Source organism: Pithys albifrons, chromosome 3 (genome assembly GCF_047495875.1).
Source record: "Pithys albifrons albifrons isolate INPA30051 chromosome 3, PitAlb_v1, whole genome shotgun sequence".
Taxonomy (NCBI): domain Eukaryota; kingdom Metazoa; phylum Chordata; class Aves; order Passeriformes; family Thamnophilidae; genus Pithys; species Pithys albifrons.
In genome coordinates, this window is record NC_092460.1 from 37,148,151 (window position 1) to 37,171,570 (window position 23,420).

The 23,420-nt window shown below is 41.4% G+C and overlaps 1 protein-coding gene across 3 annotated transcripts in view; it reads right to left on the minus strand.

The window, feature by feature from the left end:
• Positions 1-20,896, minus strand: part of PTPRO (protein tyrosine phosphatase receptor type O) — a 163,116-nt gene extending 142,220 nt beyond the window's left edge. For all 3 annotated transcript variants that reach the window (XM_071551391.1, XM_071551389.1, XM_071551390.1), the window contains exon 1: positions 20,454-20,896. In XM_071551391.1, coding sequence (XP_071407492.1) covers positions 20,454-20,849 — 396 coding nt within the window. In that variant the 5' untranslated portion in view covers positions 20,850-20,896. The remainder of the gene's footprint in view (positions 1-20,453) is intronic.
• Between the last annotated feature and the right edge of the window lie 2,524 nt (positions 20,897-23,420).

A 23,420-nucleotide genomic window follows, 5' to 3' on the forward strand; every position in this document is an offset into this window, starting at 1 on the left:
TGGCTTGCTGCTCCACCTGGGACTGTGTTAATGTGTTATTAAGGAAATCAAACTCTTGGACTTGTATAGAAACACACATGCAGATGCTTCTGAAGGCATTTGCAGTTTCTCCTAACACATTCATAAGCATAAAGACAACTCTTGCCTCTTAACTCAGTAAGTTATCCTGCACATGGGTTGGACCTACTGCTTAGGCAAGGCTCCACAGCCTAGTAGTTCCTATGAGCAGTACCCAACCTGCTCTGGCTATCAGATGTTCAGAAACTGAGGATGATTTGTAAAGTCATGTCTGGACAGTATTTCTGCAAGGAAGAAGAGGAAATATCTACAAAGCCACCTGAGTCTAGGCACAGCACCCTGAGGCTTGCTCATTTGTCCCTACCATGTGCCCCAGCTTTACCTCCACAGCTCAGACCCTCTCTGCTCCCTTGTTTCATGATCCACATGCCATTCAACATTCTTCCAACCACACCGCCTGCTTGAGATCCCCACACACTAGTGAAGCCACAGAGTTGTTGAGTCCTTAGCAGGACACCTCTCTTGAAGGGGTCTCACATCATCCCCAGCTACAGCTTACAGCTGTCATTCAATTCCTTGGATGTCAGAGCCTGTACCTTGCCACTAGCTTTCCGTTCATGGATTGGAGACCTCCAGGAAACTCTCTGAAGATAACCTTCACAAAACAAGCTTTGGTGGCTTTGGTTCATTATTTATTTGCTCTCATAAATTGACAAGAGTGACTGTTTTTTCAGCAAACACTGGAACAAACAGTGATATTCAAAAGCAAGATAATAGACCTTTCAGAGGAAGCATTTCTGCTAATAATGTGATTGATTAAATTCCAGTAGGTTGTGTGGGAGCCCCACCATTGTTAGCAATTGTGGGGTTTGAACTCTAAGAAGGCCTTGGTATAAATCACATAACCATAGCAATAGTCCTGGAAAAACTATTTTATGGGCCATCAACCTGTCCTGGTTTAAAGGAGGACCAATTTATCCAGTAGAAAGCTTAGAGTATGATAAATGGAAGAAACATATATTTGGACAGACAAAAATACCCAAACAAACTTGCATTAAATGATTCCTATAAAAAGGTGAAGGTAGTGGCAGGAGAATAAACATCAATTTTAAGCTCTTCACAAAGGCTTGAAACGTCCATCCTAGTAAGATTACAGTATAATATTTTAAAGACAATCAACCATTTCTAAAGAATTTTTATTTTGGGGGAAAAAAGAAGTTTTTAAACAAATCTATTTGTATTTTACAGTAGCATATGTATGAGGTCTGCTGTTTGTTGATTCTGTGATGGTCTCCCATAGCCAGCTGGTGGTGGTATAATGCCAACCCAAAGAGCATGTGGAGATATGTGCTCAGAGATATCCAAAAGCTGCCTGCACCTAGTCCTAGACATCCAGCTCTAGGTGACCCTCCTTGAGCCAGGGCTGGACCAGATGATCCCCAGAGGTCCTTTCCAACCTCAACTATCTTGTGATTCTATGAACTGTAAAAAGGACAAGATTCTGAAAACCAGAATAGTTACAGACAGCTGAGCTGAAAGTCACAGGGACTGATGCTGAGTTTAGCTACTTTTCATAAAAATCAGTGTAACAACATTGCTTTAGACAAAGTTCATTTGAATTCATAGTATAGGTGAATAAGCTGAGTAATTGGCTCCTTTTTTTCCCTGGGAAATATTATCTCTACTTGAATAGCAGTAAAATATCTTCAGTAAAATAGTCGTTTCATGTAATCATAGTCTTTTTGTGACAATTTAGCATTCCACTGAAAGTTAACTATTGAGCTAAATAGCTGTAAATGGTGTGTACAAAGAAGCCTTTTCTTTGACTGTTATAAAAAGCAATCCAAAATGTTTACTGGAGAAATACAATTTCATGTAGAAATGAAAAGCAAAATACTTGAGAAATGAGGTTACACAGTTTAGGTGATAAGGGGGTGTTAGAGGGTGGATGTGAGCCAAAGGGGATTGAGCAGAGTAAGTGCAGATGGAGGAGAATCAGGATTGACAAGTGAAACAGAAGGGGAAGAAGCGGGTTGGAGAGGAAACAGGCCAAGGAATCAATACCAAAGGGACAAACACTAGAAAGGATAAACGTGAGAAATTGGCGAGTATTTTATTCTTGGAAAAACACAGATCTCAGACAATTGCAACTATTTGCAAATACCCTCAAGTGGTTGTTAGTTGTTGAATTTTCCTTGACTGACCTGCCCTGCCTCTATGTTTCTTTAGAGCGGGCTAACAGCTTAGGACTGAAATGCACTTTCCAGAGAAAAGTAATGTTAGCTGGGAAGCTTCTTAGGCTTCTCTATCCCTGCAAAAATTATAAAATAATATTTAGAGATCAATCCAAATTATTATTTTGCCTTTCAAACTTTCTGAATGCCCAACACCTACAATAGTTTTTGCACAGCATTAATAAATAAAACATCCACTAACTCTGCCCATTAAAAAAATCATGTAGTATTTAATTCATGAGGGAAAGGAAAAAAAATTTTGTCTTTTCAATTTGCTAGAAATTTCTTTTAACTCTTCAACAAGATGCTGCCTCAGAAGTGCTCCTTGACTCCTCCTCAAGTACCAAACCTAGTTTCACAAACTGGAAACCAGATTAACCTACAGGTTATCCATGGATAAGCTCCCTGCCAGCTTTTTAGATGCCATTCAGCACTCTGTCATGATAATAAAAGTGGTAATGTAAGTCCTTGGAAAACATTGTGCTGAGGTTCCACAATGTGGCTTGCACTCATTGTGTGTCAGAGAGAGATGTACTAGCACCCTCCAGTTGCACTGTGGAAAAAGATAGGGTACTAATTACCTCAGAGGGAAAGGACCAGTTGAATGCATGGTGTTGCAGTCTCCTCCACAACCGGTAATGATGTCTTTCTCTGAAAATGGGGAAATACCGCATCCTTCTCCAGTACAGAGCTGCAAGGATGGAATAGTACCAAGAGCAAAGCAATATTAGCAATGCTGGCTGACCACCTGCCTCCATGAGCCCTGGCATGACTCACAGGCAGGGAAAGCTAGGATACCAGAGCAGCTGGATCCTCCCCAGCACCTGGGCAGGTCGCTGCCCCCATCCTCCCATGTCCTACCATGAAGCCACGCTTGTGCTGCAGCTGTACATGCTGACAGCCAGCATCAAAAACCAACTCCTGACACAAAATTGGGGGAAGCTACAAAGCCAGGTAAATTATTCTGCTTTGTCTTCTCCTCCTGTGTGGGCTTTTGCAATAGGGACAGGATGGAATAGGAACAGCAGCAGGTCAAGCCCTCCTTCTAGTTGCCCAGTGAAATCAGGCTGGCTGAGGGGGTGGGGGAACCACCCAGGAGCAACCTGGGGGAAACAAGCCAGGACCCAGTATCATCCTGTTTCCACGTTTCTTCTGTAGTTCACATGCTACAAGCTACCAAAATCCAACTGTTTCTGTAGAAAACAGCATCCTCAGAGACTCCCCCATCACTGTCACAAAACTGATTTTTTTTTAAATTAAAAACCATATGTGCTTAATCCATCACAGTCAGAACAGCAGTATTTAAACTTATGAGTTAGTACTGGTCAAGTGACTCAGTCAAGGTGTATCTTTATCCTGCCTCTCAAACTAAATGATTTACAGATTGATCTGATTGGTTACTTTAACCATAACATCTTTCAGCTCCTCTAGTAGCAGAGATTTAGCATTTCGGGCTGAGTACATATGTTGGATAAGAACATAATCCTCAGCTCTGGGCATAGGAGTTCCTAGTAAGAGGATGGTTCTGCATACAAATTGAAAGTACTGAGATGCAGAAAAGAAAAATACACTAAACCCTAACACGCATATTATGAAGGCCTTCTGGCATCAGAAAAAATCATCAATTATTTAGCTTGACATCTCTAGAAACAGAGGGACTAGAGGGGGGTAAAAAGCAGCAAAGGAGAGAAAAAAATTGATAGGACCTTTACTCCAACATACCAAGTAATGACTTTGGATAAAAATGCATACAGAAGAAATATGCCAATCTGCAAAGAGGAGAAGAGATAAATGAGACTAGACCATTTCAGCAGAGAAAAATTAGAGACCTCCCATTTTACAGCCATTTCTAACAGCATGGAGATGGATTTATCAGCAGCAAAAGGGAACACTCCTCTTTCCCTCTATTAGCCTTCTTAACATAGCAATGGGCATTCCTGGGTGCAGGATAGGCACATCTCGCTTCCTCTCATTCAGGCTGGGGTTCATCTCCTAATGCAAAAAGACTTTTCATTATAATTGAAAAAATTCACATCCAGTCTGGCATCCAGTGATTACCAGACATCCACCACAAAGTACTGGAGGAACAGGGTGTAGCATTTCTGGACAAAAATATTAAGGATCAATTCAAGGCATCCTCTGACACCACTAGACTTTGTTCTTTAAACTTTTTAAAGACAAAATCCTCAACACACTATGAAAAACCACAGTATATACAAAAGTCCTGTATCCATGTGACATTTTACTGTCAGGCAATTCCTGTTTTAATAATCTATAAACCTTCCAAATTATTAATATCAACTGAAATCATGCATTTAAACTGTGCTGCAGGCAAGGTGCTCTGTGGCTAAGTCATATCAGCCTGGAACCCTTTCCCACATGCCCTGCAGCCCTGCTGGGCTCAGCAACGTGTGAAGCACACCTCAAGATTTCCTCCTTCTCACCACCCTCACCCTGTGCAGTGGAGGCCAGAGAGTTCAGCATAGCTAAATCTGGCTTTGAAAAAAAGTTGGAATTAGAGAACCAAACTTTCTGAAACCACAGTCTGAGCACAGCTGATCTGCCCTAGTCCATGCCTGACATCTCAAAATCCCTTCTATCAATTTCTTTTATGCTGAATATAAAGTAGTGCAGAGGTTTTTCCCTTTTTCCCCATAAACTCATCTGCTTCCATATAAGCTCTGTTCTCCAGTATATCTTCACACTCTCTGCCAACACCTTTTACTTCTCAAGTGGTAAGCACATTCTACAAAACAATCTTTCTTTCTTCCCAAAATAAATTAAATCTGGCATTGTAGGGTCTGCAGGGAAAAAAGCATTGTTTTGTTTCTGTAACAGATGATATTATGAGACTATTTTTTTGTAACTGTAAGATATGCTTTTGTGTTATTCATTGGAAGATCTGACTTTTTAAACATACAAGCACAAGGCTTTTTTATAGTGATATTGTTTGGAAATCAGGAATTATGGAACACAATTAAAAAATATAAAGGCCATAGAAAAATCACCATCTTGGACTTTTTAAACTAGGGTGGGGAGGCTTTTCTTATTTGGGTTTTTGTAGGGGGTTTTGGTGGGTTTGGGCTAGGGGAGGGAAGTATTTTTTTTAAATTCTGTATTCTGCAGTTAAAAAGTAGAAATCTGCATTCTAGAACAGACAAATAAACATCTGAAAGTATGAGCTAACCATTTTAAGACAAAATCTGTGAAAAAGCTAATGGATCACCAAATTAATACTCCTCTCCAACACTATAAATAATTAGTAATAAAATGCTAGTATGATGTGGAGTAATCACAGCCCAAAGTAACTGTTCCTTTGGAGCTCATTAAGTGTATTGAGTCCCTGTAATCGTCTATTGATTTTAGGAGTGGTGCTTCAGTTATCAATACAAAAAGCATAAGGGAAATTTCTAGACAAGATTTCACATATTCCTTTGAGACATGTATTTTTCCACCTTGATTTATACAAGTTTCTCTCATTGGATGCAGCGAGGAGAGATTCCTCTACTCCAGCACTAAGCCAGTCCTATGCCATGAGCCTTTCATTCATGTTGCTCACAAGTACCCCCATGGTGAACCTGTAATGGTTTTCTGCATGCCTAAGACCTAAGCTTGTAAAACCCAGATGTGTTAACTCGGAAGGAAACAAAAATTTTTTAAAAAGGAAAAAAAAGAAAGAATATAACAAATCAAAAAAACGCATTGAGAAATGCGAACCTGGGAAGTGACTTTGCAGAACATTTAAATGATAATTAAGGCACATTCTAACACTGGCAGCACTAAGAATTTGATCCTTGATATTATATTTAAAGCTCAAGTTTCAAGGCACTCATGAATGCAAGGAAGCAAGCAGAGTTCAGCATAAAGCTTCTGACTGTAACTCAGAATATGAAATTCTACAGGGAAAGACAGCCCAAATTATTTTTAATTAATTCAAAAAATATTCCAACAAAACAGCCACATTAATAACACAGTTTCATATTTTCCATCCCAATTCATGATTCTTAAAAATTACTTAACTGACTGTCATTCCTCTCCTGCAGGGTCCTAAGAGGTTGTCCAGAGAAGTGGTGGAATCTTCATCATCACAGATACTAAAAATTGATCCAGACATGGCCCTTAGCCCCTGACCTACTTGGCCTTGCTTTGGGCTGAGGTTCAGACCAGATAGTCTCCAGACACTCCTTCCAGCTTCAATTACTGTAAGACTCTAAACTGTTAGAGGTGTCCCTGTATCCTCTGAGACACTCCTCTATACTATATCCTTTGCCATTTTGATGACAAGCAGGGGACGATTCTGAGTTGTGCTTTCTCCACACCCCTGGTGCAATCTCTTGCTTCTCCCTTTTCTCACATCCCGCAGTTGCCCTCTATACCCTTCCAGCTATGCAGTGGAGCGAGGAATATCAGCACTACTGTCATCCTAGAGCCAGCTAGAGCAGATACCTATGGTAGTCCACTAGCTCTCATATGCTTTAATCATATAACCAGCACTCATAAGGGCAATAAATCCCTCCCTCTGGGGGAAAAAAATTGAAAAATCTTCCACATAAAAATAAAAATGCCCTGATCAATAAGTGAGTTTTACCCACATTACATATTGACAATGACCAGTGGATGTTATAAAGTAATTACAAGACATCATTACTAAAAGCCAGTTTCCAAACAGGTTATATCTTTACTAAAGATTAGCTCCCAAAAGAGAAGGGATGCAGAAATAACCTTGTCCATAACTGGAAGAAATGAAGCCTGCAAGATACGCTCTGGTGCGTTTCAAAATGCCTCTGTTCTTTTCCTTCTTTTCCATTTTATCTCCTAACCTTATAATGTTCACAAATATGTTTTATTTGTACATGAAATAATATCACCTGCAACTATTCCAGTCACACCAGTCCTTCTGGTGAGGCCATAGGGAAGGCACTCTGGCTCTGCTCCAAGCTGAACACTCACACATCATGTAACAGACATGCCAGAATTTGTATCCTCCACCTGGACACTTACTGACTTGAACCATCCACCACCTTCTGTCGTAATGCCTACCAGGAAAAATTCGAATCTAATTGTTATGCTGTTAAGCAATACATAAAAACTGCTTTGTCCCACTATCAACAATGATGTCTGCCTTAGCTAACTGGGCTCTGATATGTTGCTTTGCTATCTTGGTTTCAGATGTGACAGTTAATTTTTTTCCTAGTAGCTGGTAGAGAGCTGCATTTTGGGTTTAGTATGGGAATAATGTTGATAACACAGTGATGCTTTAGTTGTTGCTAAGTAGTGCTTAACCTGAGTCAAAGACTTTTCAAGGTGTCATGCTCTGCCAGTGAGCAAGTGCATATTAGTCTGGGAGGGAGCGTGGCCAGGACTTCTAGCCTGAACTAGCCAAAGGGATATTCCATACCATAGAATATCAGGCCCAGTAGATAAACTGAGGGTAGTTGGCCAGGAGCTGTTGATCACTCCTCAGAAACAGGCTGGACATTGGTCAGCATCAGATGGTGAGCAATTACATTGTGCATCACTTCACAGAATCACAGAATCTGCCAAGTTGGAAGTGACAAAAAAAGGTCATAGTCCAACTCTTGGCCCTGCACAGGACCATCCCCAAGAGTCACACCATGTGCCCAAGAGTATTGTCCAAATGCTTCTTGAACTCTGTCAGGCTTGGTGCTGTGACGACTTCTCTGGGCATCCTGTTCCAGTGCCTATCCACCCTCTGGGTGAAGAACCTCTTTCCAATATCCAACCTAAACCTCCCCTGACACAACTTCAGGCCATTCCCTCAGGTACCGTCAGTGGTCACCTCAGATAAGAGATCTGCCCCTCCTCCTCAAAAGGAAGTTGTAACTGCAATGAGGTCTCCTCTCAGTCTCCTCTTCTCCAGGTGGAACAGAACAAGTGACCTCAGATGCTCCTCATACAGCTTCCTTTCGAGGCCCTTCACCATCTCTGTTTCCCTCCTTTGGATACTCTCCAATAGCTCGATGTCTTTCTGTGCTGGTTTAAAGGCAAACCAGCAGGGGAAATGAACTCACCACAAGAGAGAGATTATAAGTCAGGCCTAAAATTTAATAATAATATTACAATAAAAACACTGACACAAAAGAGAAATTGCTTTCAACTCACAAAAACCCAGCAGTGTAACCCAGTGTCCTGGGGCACAAACCCAAGGGGGTTTGTTTGCCCTTGTGCTGAGACCCCTGTGGCTCCCCCAAGTCCAGAGCAAAAGGAAATGAAAAACCTGTTGGTGCAGGCGAGGGCTGTGGTCTGGGCGAGAGTGGTGATCTCCTCTTGTCGAGGTCCTGCTGCTCCTCTGGATCCGACAAGAAGTTACCAAAGTCTTCTTACCCACCACTTATGTACCCTCAGGGAGCACTCAGTCCCTCCCCCTGGGCGGGGACTCACACAATGGGTGATTAACTCTGGGAGCCAGGGGGTATTGAACTGTTGATGGCCCATTAGCAGCTCCGCTCCCTCAGGCTGAGTGTGAAGGTGATAATGACTCCCTGGGCAGCTGCTGCTAATGGCCCATTGTCCTTGGGGAATGAATAGAGGGGGTAGAATACACAGCTTTGATCACCCCCACACAGTGTCCACTGGTCCCTCCTGCTCAACTAGGACACTTTCTTATACTGTGGTGCCCAAAACTGCACACAATATCCAAGGTGAGGCTGCCCCAGTGGAGAGCAGAGAGGGACAATCACCTGCCCAACCAGCTGCCGATACTTTGCTCCCCAAGACGTGGTTGGCCCTCCTGGCTGCCAGGGTACTGCTGATTCATATTCAACTTCCTGTCAACTGGGATCCCCAGGTCCCTTTCCATGGCACTGCTTTCCAGCATCTCATTCCCCAAACTGTCCATACATCCGGAGTTGCCCCATCCCAGGTGCAGAATCCAGCATTTCCCCTTGTTGAACTTCCTATGGCTGGTGAATGCCCAGCCCTCTGAATAGGTGAGGTGTCCCTGCAGGGTTTCCCTGCCTTCCAGGGAGTAAACAGATCCTCTGAGTTTTGTGTCACCTGCAAACTTGCTTAGTATCCCTTCCAGTCCTGCATCCAAGTCATATATGAAGATGTTGAGGAGCACAGGGCCTAAGAAGGAGCCCTGTGCAAGCCCATTAGGGACAGGTGGCCAGTCTGATGTTCCCTCAGTCACTATCACCTCTTGCACTTGACCCGTGAGCCAGCTGTTCAAACACTGCATGATGTGTTTATCCAGCTGTGTACTGGACATTTTGTCCATAAGGACACTGTGAGAGACAGTATCGAATGTTTTACTGAAATCCAAAAAGATTACATCAACTAGCTTTCCATGATCATCTGGTTGGGTTACCTTGTCGTAGAAGGAAATCAGGTTTGACAAGCAGGACTTTCCTCTCCTGAAGCTGTGCTGGCTGTGACCAATGACTGCATTATCTTTGGGGAGTTTATAAATACTTCCCAGAATAATCCTCTGCATAATTTTCCCAGGTACTGAAGTGAGACTGACAGGTCTGTAGTTTTTGAGGTCCTCCTTCTTGCCCTTCTTTAAAATCAGGACAATGTTCACCAGCTTCCAGTCAGCTGGGACCTCTCCAGATTCCCAAGACCACTCAAAAATCATTGAGAGAGGTTTTTCAATGACATCAGCAGCTCTTTGAGGACTCTTGGATGAATCCCATCAGGCCCCATTGATTTGTAGGGTCCAGCTGGAGCAACAGATCCCACACAGTTTCAGGGTTGGCTGGGAGTTGATCATTCTCACAGTCATGGTCCTCCAGCTCAGGGCACTTAGACTCCCTTGGTCTGTCATTTGTGTTGAAGATAGAGGTAAAGAAAGCATTAAACACCTCTGCCTTGTCTCTGTCCCTGTTTGTGAGGTGACCATCCTCATCCTGTAATGGGCTGATGATATTTCTATACTGCCTGTTGTCACTTACTTATTTGAAAAAACTCTTTTTATTGTCCCCTTCATTTCTGGCATTTTCAACTCCAACTGAGCTTTGGCTGCATGAATTTTCTCCCTACAGAGGCAAGCAGCATCTCTGAATTCTTCCCATATACTTGGCTTTGCTTCCACTGGGTATACACCTTTCTTTTTTGCTTTATTTACAAGAGAAGTTTCCTGCTCACCCAAGCTGGCCCTCTGCCTTGACTGCTTGACTTTCAACATTTGAGAATTGCTGCTCCTGTGCCCTTAGGAGGTGATGTTTGAAAAGTGACCAGAACTGACAGACCCCAGCACCTGCACTTGTCTTTCTTGGATTTTATTCCTCTCTTTGTTATTTCTCTTTTCATTATTATTTTATAGTATATTACTTTATTTCAATTTTAAAAACTTGTTATCCCAATGGAGTTTTTTTCTGCTTCTCCTCCCTATTCCACCATGCAGGGTGAAGTGGCTGCATAGTGTTCAAGCACAATACTTGTCAAAAAGGCTCCTGCAAAGTTTGGGGCATAGATGACAAAATATTTTAAAAAACCCCCAACCCCAATTTCTGTATTTTTAAAGCATATTTACAATATGCAGCAAATATTGACATAGATCCCATTTAAAGCTGTTGTGAAGCACCGTAGTCAAGGGGCCAAATCAATTTTTTTTCCTTACTGATGCTCTTAATTTGACTATGCAGCCTTCTAATTCTCAAGTTCTAAAGCAAACAGAAACAGGTCCATGCAGAAACAGAGCTCCATTAATCTCCACAATTGCTCTGCTTATACATCTAAGAACACATCCATTTGTCTCATCTTCATGCAAAGAGTTCAGAGGGTTTGATTTCACCATGGTTTCCTCCAAGCAAGAGCAGTTCTACAAGTCAATATGTAACTTGGACTCATTGCAAGCTGTTAATCTAATGGTGTATTTGAGAAAAATTATTCCAGACATCAATCTTAAATTACTTCTCAAATTTTGGTTCATTTCTGCATTTCAGATAAGCATATTCTGAACAGGCATTTTAATTTGTGTTATCACAGCTATGGAAGTCTACAGGTTTCTAATTAAGTGGAACAGTGTAAGTGAAAGAGTCTAGGAAACAATGGCTGTGTTCAGGATGCACCTGAGCTGAGCAGTTTATGTTCTGAAGTTCAAAGGGCCCAGATGGTCATTGGGTTTTGCTACAGCTTTTGACTCAGGTAGCCTATTAAAGAAGCAGGGATAGCTGTATTTTTCAGATTTAGATACAAATAAGTATCTGGTATTGGTGTAGAATTTGATTTCCATCCATCCATGTATCTTTGCTAATGCTGTAGCATCAGCTGAAACGTACTTAAATCTGAACTCTTATTCAAACAGCCCTTGAAATGTGCAGAGGAAGAGAAAGAGGAGACTGATGGCTCTGCCTGGAGAAAAGCACCCTATTTTTTGCCCAGTGCTAGTTGCAAATCTTAATTTCCCTACAAAAAGGGCTCTGCTTGTAGGAGCAGAAGCACTCACATTAGGTCCTACTACACTGGCTTCAGCAGTGAATTGAAACACACCAGTTCTTGCCAATAGAGAGCTCCTCCTTTAAACAAGAAAGTTGCTTAGGATTTATCTGATGGAGTTTTTTTAATCTATCAGACTCAGATTCAAAATCAAAACAATGCCATGGACTCCAGCTTGTCCTACTGACACTGCAGTGAGCCAAAGGTCACTAGCACATCCCAGTTGGCTCTGTGCTGCATGTCAGACTTCACAGCATCACCCAGATGAGATTTCAGTACTTCCCAATACAGCTTGCTCTAAAGCCCATTTAAAGCAACATAAAAACATTCACTGAGTTTGCTTGGACTTTGGATCCATTCCCAGAAGCACAGCAGACTTCCTGATAGCTCCCAGCATCCCAGGAATTAGAGGAAACCAATCAGTTCTGGTTCCAGCTAACAGACATTAACACTGCATGTAAACAACAGGTGAGATGACCAAATTATTATCCCTATTCCCAGAATGCCTCAATTTCACTTAAATGCTGGTGACATCATATGGTGCCACCATTCTGTAGTTTTCATGATTCCCCCCAGTGCTGCTGAGGAAACCTGATGGGGCTTCAGAGCCTTTGAAGTCTTGAGTTAATTTTCAAAAGGTTTAAAAATAAAAAAGCATTTCTGGTTTAACATGTTATTTTGCAATGCAACTGAGAAGTAATTTTATACCAGAGATCATTTTGAAATACACTTAGATATTCACTATGTATTCATTTATCTTTCAAAAAATGTCATAATTTTTCTTGCTGTATTTAATAACTGTGAGTTAATTATGTAAAATCCCATCCCATCTGCTTATTCCTTCACACAGCGAAATTAGAGGGCTTGATTCTATAGTCATTACTCACACAAGGAGAGGCATTGATTTAATGGACTTCCTTGAAAAGGGATTACAGTATAGGATCCTCTGATATTGATTTTGTGACATCATAATCTTTTCCTCAGAAGCAGGCACTGATGACTCAAGATAATATCAGCACAATATTAGGCAGGGGCAGCAAAGTTAGGGAAATAAAATTATAAAAAAAACCTCCAAACCTCCTAATTTACAGTAAGCTGACTGCAATAAAATATTACGTATTTTCTGTGTTTGGAATAAAAATTCTCTTTGAAAAAAATATCTGAGTGATGTTTCTCTCTTTCATCTCTTGCCCTGCTTACAGTTACTTTCATGAAACTATTGTGAGCTAGAACATTTTTTCATAGGTTAATGGGTTCTCTTTGAAGGGATTAAAGTTGCATTGATTATTAATTAATTTTTGATGATTTAAACTGAAGTAAACTTCTAGAAGCTCTGAAGAGCAACATCCTGTAGAAATCAATACCAAATAAAAAACAAAAGTAGCAAACAACAACAAGAAAAACCCCTCTGCTCAGCTCCCGGGGGAAGCAAGTGTGACTTCTGTTTGGAAGGTATACCATCCCTTTGAGAATAACAGCAACTGGCATATATGATAATCATTTCTGCGTTATCTAGGGCATCCTTATTTTGATGTGTCTATCTTTCAGACTTCCGGCAGAGTCTGCAGATATTTTGCATACAGAATAAAGATAGGCACAGCAGTGCTAAGCAAATAATAAATAAACTAATTTCATTGCTGTTGGCAAATCTTCATTTCTTTTTTCTTAATTCTGACTTACAGTACCTTATGAGCACACTAATTAGCATTCTTTCTGTGGATTGTTTTCCCCTACCAATTCTCTCCACTGTTCTTCACCCTATTTAATAGGATGTTATGGTGTTTTGTCTGGTGTTTTGTTTGTTTTCTTGCTTGAACTTAAAATTCCTTGCTGTTTTTAAGTAGAACGAGACCATTCCTTATTGTTCAACAGATCAGCAAGGAGTAAAGATTTTCCATGATGAAATTACTTACATATTAAAATGATTTCCATATGAACAAAGAAGACATGATACTGAATAGCTGCAGTACAGATAACAGACAGGAGCCAAACAGCAGATTACACAAAGGGAACAAGACAACTGGGAAACCCTGCAGTCGCTCTAGGGACTCATCTTGGCCTTCAAGAACAGTCCCTTCTCAGTTGATTTTAGCGATGTCTCCAGAAAATTATTGAAAGCTGTTAAATTTAAAGGAGCTGTCCATCTGATTGACAACTTAGCTCTCATCCCAAAGACGTGGCCTTCATATGATATGGAAGGCAACATAACTAATTGTAGGACTTAAAGTTTAGACAGCACAAAGGAGCTACAGTTGTTCAAACCCTTGTGACATGGCTAGAAGACCCTATGCTTCAATAAACTAAAATACATAAGGGCTAAATAATTTCAAAATCACTTCCGTTAGACTGACAGGCAACCTTATCTGTTTTTACCAGAGAACCTAAAAAGAAATTTAGGATTTTTATTCCCCAAGAGGTTCATATCTTCCAAACAACTACCTCATGTTAAATCTCTGACTGACATAGGATAATAGCTCTGAGTTATTTACTTCTGTTATCTCTGTTCAGCTCCTCTGAAGTGCTCAGTCCTTGTGTTTAAATGCCCTACTCAAATTTTTCCATCTCATATATTACGTTTTCTACTCAGTCAGAGTGTCTATTCCATATATTCTCTTCTCACATCCATGCTGCCACCTGAAGATCAGTATACTAAAAGCTGAGTTTAATTCCCTTAAAAACATCTCCTGCTAGCTCTCTTCTCTCTTCCTATCAGCTGTCACCAATTTTTCCATCACTGATGCTTACTGTAAAGCATTCCTTCTCTAAACATGTGCAAGAAGAGAAACGGCAGAGATAACCATAGCCAATAGTCATTCGAGCACAGCAACTACTACTTTTGCTCTGGTACAATGTATTATGTTTATGGCAAACCAGACATGATGTATTTCACTTTGTTTCTAGAACTCCATTTAAAAACCACAGTAACTTCCTAGCATAAGAATGAAGGAGTTCCCAAAATGGAACACATCATGTTTGGCTTGCCATAAAGACACCAAACACCTCCCTTAGGAATTGCTCCCTTCACTGGCTGCATTCATTCAAGATTACACAGTGCTATAAAAAGCAAGGTAACCATTCTGTTTCAAGTATCTCCCTGTTATCCTACATGTGTGGCAGCTAGCATATGTTGCCACAATTCTCTCAAAGATTTTCCTCTTTTCAACTACACATTGATAGAAATTCAATCAAAAATAATTTGTAATAGTTTTTGTCTGCAAAAAACCTTCAATAAGCTGGTATCTTCATTTTATAAGTGTACTTCCAAGTACTAAACTCTGTAAACATCTTAATTTTGAAGCATTTTTAACATTTATTAAAATCTGATTCTTTCTTTAAATTACATTCAATTAATTTTTGCCTTAAGAATAGAATCTTTAAAATCCTGTCTAACAAAAGTGGAACCATTAGTCTACTAGAAGATAAGAGTGGTCAAGATGACAGTATCTATTTCTCCAATGGAAAAGGCAAATAATTCTAAAGAACACTTTGATTCTAAATTAACTGAGCTTTTTAAGTCCTTCAGCAAATAGACCTGTTTTCAAAGGTTTATTTTTTGACATTTATTTTCCTGACCCATATGACTATGTGAAAAAAAATTACAGAAGACTTTGTTCAGTTTTATATTCATTCTGAAGCTCTGTAAGGTCATTTCAAGACCTTCCTGGTTTGCTCTGTGTGGTGACAGCAGAAATGCAGAGATAAGTGGGCTTCTCAAGTTCAGCCAGCACACTGCCTGAGAGCCCTTTAATCAATTGCTATGGGATCACCACAGGTAAGTCTTTATTCAGCAGTCCCCATCTTAACCAAATGAGGGATCACCCTTGAGTGCAGCTTCTGACTGAGCTGAACTTAGAAATTGCCTTACTGACCTTGCGCAATTTCAGTCTCAGGCTCATAACTCCTGCAGGCATTAAAGGTCTTTTCTCAATGGTCCACTTGTCAATTCACCACAGTGAAACCAGAAATTTGCCAAAGGGTAATAGCAGGCTCTTATTCCACAAGCAGAGAGGGTTTTGCAAATGCTTACTACGGTTCTGTAAACATGAGCTGGCAAAATCATCCTATTCTCTAGCTTTGCCCTCTAGAATCACCCCATTGTAGAAATAACCCATGAAAATTATTAAATGACAGAGAACATGACTTGTAGAAGTTTTGGTCTAAGGATGACAATTGATAATAAATTTTTTTAAAAAGAAAAGTGTATGCTTTTTCTGGTAGGATATTTTTTCCTCCCATACAGCCTGAATAGTCTCAGACAAGTGGTTAGCAGAAAAGACTTTTACCTCAGTAGTTCCTCTGAGCCTGTCCCATCATGAGGAACCCTTACAATTGTTTTCAAGCAAAAATGAACTGGTAAGATAGGTTTGGTTGTTGGGATTTTTTAAATTTATTTTGTTAAGATATTAGTAGAATACAATCATAAGGAAAGAAAGCAAACTTGTTTTCCTGGTAAGAGCTTCAGCCACAATCTCTTGGAGAGAGAAGAGGTACTAAAAGGACTCCATACCAAAATTCACATTAACACATTGCTTTTCCCAGCTAGGAGGAAAGAGTGGTGACACACTGGGGCTCCCAGTTGTGAAATCAGCCTTTCTCTTAAAAAAGTTTCTCCCACAGATAGAGGCAGTATCCTGATGGTATGATTTTTGCTTCAGATTACTAACTTAAGATGTAGATATTCTTGAAAATTATACCAGTAGAAACATATTTCCTTTGTTGAGTAAGGTTGAGCTGAGTAAAGTCTTACAGAATCTGAATCTCCTTAAATGTCTTGGTCCATGTAAACCTGAATTAAGACTTCACTATGATGCCAAGCTCCATAAACTGATGTAGTATTGGACAGAATTCTACCCTGCTAGACACAGAAAGCTGTCCTTGCTAAGAGGAAGAAAGAAGGTGTTGCTGCTTTATATGAAGAGTATATATAAGACTGATATACAGACATCTCAGTCTCCTGGAGATATGAGATGGATTATTTTATTTGTAAAAAGTTTTTCTGAAGAATGTCATCCCTCCTGTTTAGTCCATATATGGAACTACTGTGACAACCAGTTTTCTCATTATTTTCCTACTGAGAGCACTGGTCAGAATATCTTGGAGGTGTAACAGATTGTAAATCATGTCCCAGCATCAGGTTTGGCTTCTTCAAGATGCTTTTGTCTTCTTGAGCTCTACCTTGTCCCACAAAAATAATACAACAAGGCATAAAGTCATAGAGATGCAAACTACCAACAGCATGGGATGGGACCTCTGACATATCAGTCACATAATCCAGAGCAGAAGTTCAACTGGTCAAAACTCACTGTAGTATGACTAAGGAAAGGTTGTTGAATTGCAATTAAAAAATAGGGGAAAGATAACATCAGCCATGGGGATCAGGGAATGTGCCTCCTTTTTGTTGTTCATTATTTAGAAGAACAGCTTTTCCTTTCAGCTGTGATCAGCCATGCCTTTGCCACACCAAAATGAGATGACTACAGAGCAAGCTGCCTTCCATCCATTCTGATTGAAACAGCAGAGAACCCAGACCCATTGCAAAATGGTAACATATTAAGAGATTCCCATAGCAGCATAGTTGGGGTCTTTTCTCAGAAGCAAGACACAGCCCTGCTCCAATAAAAAGTACTATAAATTCACATTAATATGGAGCTGACATACAATGCCTTTCTTCTGCTGATTTCTAAACTACCCATGACATAAGAAAAAGTACTGAAGAAAGAGAATGATAAAGGTTTGTTATGGGTTTAGCCAGGTGGGCCTAAACTTAGGTTTTAAAGTTCAGCTAGGCCTAGGATTGTCAGCTGATTTGAGCTGGGCTGAGTTAGCTAACAGCTGACTTCTTCCAGCCAATAATATTGTATTCCATACCATACTACATCATCTCAAAGGGTGTAAAATCCAGTGTGTGGGAGTGGCTTAGTTAGTTCCATCATGGCTGCACTAAGAGGAGGACATCTAGCAGCTCCTCTACTTATGCTAGGCCCTGCTCCTGTTGCCTGTGCTTGCATTTTGTTTGCATTCAGGGAAGTAGAAATATTTTGCTGTTATACTTTCTCTTTCTTGCTGAGTGTCTTTTGGAGTGCTTATGAATTTAGAGTAATGGGCTTTGTATTAATTGGGAAGTGGGAAATTATTCCTTGTTATATATGCATAACTTGTGTAAGTGTGTGTTATATTGTAGTTCTCTCTCTTAGTTTTCTCTTCTCTGTATACATACATGTAGTTAGTTTCAGCATAGACCTGGCTTTGGAAGTTTTTTTTCCTCTCTCCCTTTTCTCTTCCCCTTAGCTGGTTGGGGGGAGGAGGAACCCTTTTCACTCTGTCTTGGACAGTTGGCATTTTGCCAGCTCAACCCAGGACAAGGTTCAAGATCACATCACTGTATTTCCAAAAACAATGTTATGGTACTACCCTGAAGCACAGAAAGCATTCACATCACACTGTAAAAGAAGGAACTAAATATTAATAGCCAGTGAGCAACATCAGGCACATGACATGTACTGGGCAATATCCCTATGTGATCCCCTCTAGCAGTTTCAGACAATGTCAGGAGTTGAAATAAACTGGCACCATTACTTTGCACCATGAAATAACAACAATCAGAAGAGATGAGAAAATGTGCTTTGAGCAGTTTTATCACTGTGCAAATGATTTTACAAATTGCCAGATGGGCATCAAGGCCACATCAAGCAGATTCAGCTTAGCAAGTGACATTTGGGCTACTAACATTGAAAAAGCAAGTACACAGACACCAGTTTTGCCTGTCTTCAGATTCATCAGTTCAATGCCACTTTTTTCCCAACAAGAGTAACTTCTAGATGAAACATCAATTTAATAACTTAAGGCTGGATAATTTTAGTATTGCTTCAACAAGTAAACAGCACAAAACTAGGGAAAGCCTTGATTTGAAATTAGTTGTTTTCAATTATTTGTCACAGCAAAGAATTACACAGACATGAAAGAAAACTCAGTGAATTTCAGGCTCAGGAAAATGGTCCTACTGTGGTGATCTGAAATAAGCACTGTTCTTGCTTCCCCAGCTTCTCTCTTATAACCACGTTTACTTCAATTGTCTTCTGAAATGACACTTCTCCTCTTATTGTAGTGTCTGTCTGATAATAACACACAAGATAACTAATTACAGTAGACTTGCTAACAAAGTCATAATCTAGTCACACAAGGCAATACAGATGCACCTCTATCAGAAGATGCAACTTTACCTTCTCTTACATTACAACATTCTGCTAATGCTCATCAACTTTCTTTGTCTTTCCAGTCCCATATTTGTTTGTTTTATTCAAGTGAGAAGTGATGGTTACTTTTCAACAGAATGCAAACCTGAGGCCTTGGATGCCTTCACACCTGACCAAATTTCTTGAGATTTACTATGTATTTTACAAGTATAGTATTTTACAAATTTCAACTATTATTTTCTGTCTTGCTTTACCACAGTAGTGCTGGTAAAAAATACACATCACCAAAACAACTTAATTTCTTTTTTAAAAAGCCAGGATTTAGAGTAATGCGAACTGTGTGATTGTGGGATAAAATTGCTACTGAAAACTGTGTGCAGTTCTGTATTTGGGATCAAACTAGAAACTTTATATTTCTGCTGGGCCATAATATCCCCACTCTTACTTTCTTATAAAATAATTGTTTTACTTTTTTTTAATCACAAAATTCTATGGAATAATTTTTTTCTGCATATTAACACTTTATCTTGCATAAATGTATGTTTCAGCAGTTATGAAAATGAGACAGCTGACAGTTGACTACTATATGTGAGCAGATGCTGTGAAAGCTTCCCTTTAAATAGTTCTGTCAATGCAATGTCAATTTTAGAAGCAACACTACTGCTGTTCAAGGACATGATCCCGCAAACTCTTATTCACACAGGGAGTCCTGATGATTTCCACAGAACATTTACAATTATAAGACTCTGAAAGGTCAGGTCCTTAGTTGCAGAGCTCTCCTTAATAGTGACTGACAAATACACAACAAAGTTTATAGTAGTGCCGAGCTCTGTTCTTTGTGGCAATGGCATTTATAGTCAGCAGTATTCACCTAGACAGTAAATACATTTTATTTCAGAAGTTACACGAAGCATATTAAATATGCTTGAGAAACCATTAAAGGAGCGCAAGTGCAAAGATAAAAAATGTCATGTGAAACCAAGCTTGCAGTATTAGGCAGAACTTTGAAAAATTAATCTGCCAAGAAGACAGGCTGAGCCTGAACATGGCACAGAGCTGATCATAAAAGAACGTTCAATTCTGCCAGGATAAAAACAAACCGATAGACTACCCTCCCCTTTGTTAGCTACATCTTCGTTAGCAGGTCTCTTGGGGGGGTAAAGGTAAGAGATTTACGGGAGAGCCCGGCGCTGTGGACGCGCCTTCCGGGCGGTGCTGAAGGACAGCGCGACGACGCGGCTCGGTCTGCGAGACAGCGCTTCCCAAAACGCTACATCGCCCCTCTCCCAGCACCTCGGCTAGGAACTGGGTAACTTTGGAGGGGGATGTGGGAGAGAGAGCGCATCTCGACCCGGGGCACGGCGGAGAGGGCTGCTCGCTGTCGCTCCCCCAAATCCACACACAGATCCCGCGGGAGCACAAAGAAGGGATAGCCAGGGATGCGCCTCTGCCTCCGTCGTCCCGCGGGAGAGGCGGAGCAGGCAGAACCATCGGGCTATGCACGGGCGCGGCGGTCCCCCCAGGAAAACACACAAAGGCAGCGTGGAGGGCGCTCTGTGCCCACGGGAAGGGGGGACCCGCATCTCTTCCCTTCCCCAGCACTTACCTTCAGCAACACAAAGAGCCAGAGGAGACAGGAGCGAGCCCCTGGGGCCCCCCGCCGGCGGCGGTCGGGCATCGAGGAGAACGGCGGCCGCGGCCCGCGGGGGCGGCCAGGCAGAGGGGGCTGCTGCTCCTCTGCCCCTTGGACCTCCGCCTCTGTCCCCCGCCTCCCTCTGCTCGGCTCCAAGCCGTGCCCGGCAATGGCGAACTGCGGCAGCATCAGGCGGTCGGCGACGGCGCCAACCTCTCCGCCGAGCGGCGCATCCTGCCGCCCCCCGCCCCTTTTATTCGGGGTTTGCGGCGGGGAGGGGGAAGAGGAGGAGGAGGAGAAGGAAGAGGAGTCGGCGGCGGGTGGTGTCTCCCCTCCCAGGAGTTTGGGCGATCGCGCCTTTCTCCGCATGGGAAGGGGTGGGGAGCGGTTCTCGCCGACCACGGGAGCTCCAGCTCTTCAGAGGGGGCGGCACTAGCCCCCGGCGGAAGGCGAGGGACGGGAGCCGAGAGCCGCTGCCCTGTCTCCCCGGCCCTCCCTCTCCCAATAGCATCTCCTCCCTGTAGTGCAGGAGAAGCAAAGAGGAGGGCAAAAATACGTCCCCACTATAGTTCCCGATCAAGCAGACCAAACCCCTCCTCAGTGTCATTCTTCCTGCCCTGCTCCCCGCCGCGATCAAGGGACAGAAATGCCGCGAGCACCCCAGGGTGGCTCGGCTGGCGGGACAGGGAATGGACCGGCCAGACCCTGACCCGGGCAAGCCCGGCCCCGCACAGGGCTTCGGCTCCTGCGGGAGGCGGTTGCTGAGCGGAGACACTGCTGGAGCTACAGCTCCAGAAGCAGTAGCCGGTGTCCAGGTTATCAGCAGCAGACACAACGCAGACTTCCACACGGCTGCTCTCAGGAATCAGGTTAAGCGTGTGGACAGCTCATCGGACGTTCAAGATATAGATCTGAATCTGCAAGGAGTGGAGGAGAACTCACCCTGTCCCACAACACACTCAGGACCAGTAATTAGAGGGGCACACGGAGAAAACTGAGGTCACATCCCCTGTTGCATATTCCCCCAGCATCCCACCCGGCAATCCTCCAATCAGGCCCTGATCAGGGCCATCTCCAAATTCAAAGATAGACAAGCTATTCAATTTAACTTAAGCTAATGTCCTCAGAAAAAAAGGGTGGAAAGATCAAAGCACCTTAATATCTCCCCCTTCAACCACCGTGATGAAAACAGTCTTTCCAAAATGAGACTACATCAGAATCTGGTTTGTCACAGATCACACCGTCTCTCACACGAGTATAAATTAGGATGCATCCTTGGTGGCACTCTCAGAGCTATAACAAACATCGATCTGAACAAAATAGGGTTTAAGCATACTAATAAAGTTGTGTCTGGAGTGTTAAAATTCAGAGCAATTTTGGATCTAGGTGTGACTCCATTGCTCATAGTAAAGAGCCACCACCTCACTCTTTCTTACAAAGATAAAGTAATTGCTAAAAGTAGATTCTGGGATTGTTTTCAAATTTTCTAAGTCATTTAGGCAAGATGAACTCTATGAAAAACTTGTGGGAATGTCCTTTAAACTGAACAATTGCAAAGCTGTTTTATAACAGCATTACTAAATTCAACAATAACAGATCTGAGTTTCAGAGCCCTGCCTGGCTTATACATGGCATATTTTTATTTCCTTATAATCTGGACCGTCAGACAATAAAAGCTTGATTTCAAAGTGGTCAAAGCTAGAGAGGGATGTCCTTATTTTTGTACTGAAAGAGGCCCTTGAGCAGTGATTTGACACACTTGATTGGGATTAATCCAAAAAATGAAGGAGAAATGCAGGTCTTGTGTAGATACTGGCACAGAGCCTAAATTTAGAACTCCAAAAGGAAAATGCTACTTATATCTTCATTTATAAGAAGCTGGGGACAGAAAAGCCCTACTCAATGCTTCCAGTGAAGGAAACAGACTTCTCTAGGGTACCCATCACTCTGTTGGTGTTTGGAGTATTATTTGAAATTGGTATGCAAGTGGTTAACCATAGCTAAATTTCCTTCAGTACTTGTGTTTACAATGAAGAGAGAGGTTATCTGAAAGACAAAAAAAGTGAATTTCTTGAGGAAATTAAGACTGTCATCAGTACTTGAGAGCTGTGGATTGAACTTTGGGCTAGGAGACTCTTGTTTATTTAGAAAATTGGACTGCAACAGTCAGTAATTTTTGACCTTAGGACTGCATTTTATGCTTCTTTCTACACCAGTATTCCACTAATTTACAAATATTCAGACATTAAAATTATGTTGACATAAACAGATTTTAAAAAACGAAGATACATACAAAGAAAAAAATTAATTCTAGTAGAATTTTAGCCTTAGGACAACACTATCTGAATCAAAGAGAGTAAAGAATAGGTGAAAAAAGTGAGAAATGTTTCTGGAATGAAACATTCAGTAAAGTACCAAGACATTAAAGCATTCTGGTCTGGCTGCTGCAGCAAAGAAAAATGCAGCAAAGACAATTCAACGGTTGCATTCTTTTTAATTTATGGGAGGCCCAGTGAGACTCAACTTTTTCAAGAAGTTCCAGTGCCTTGGAAGATTCAAATCTGCCAAAAGAATCTAACTCTACACAAAATTATAATTAAGACTTTGTTATTATTAAAAAAAAAGGTAGCTGCTAGCATCTATTCAGGAGTGTGTTAGACACAGGCAGTAGAACAGTTCCTCTCAGTGAAAGTCCACACCCACACAGGAAAAGAAGGTATAACATGAGTAAAGCTAACAAGCAAAAATTGGCTCTAGGCTTTTTCAATGGATGAAACCTGGAAAGACACACAAAGCATTTCTTAAGAATGCAAGAAGTTAGGATATGAAGGGTGAGCAAAATTTTTTTTTTTACTGAGTAGGAGTGAAAAGAAATGCAGAGCAGAATAAAAAAGGAGGATCTAAGGAAACAAGGGCAATCTTATTTGTTTATAGAATCTA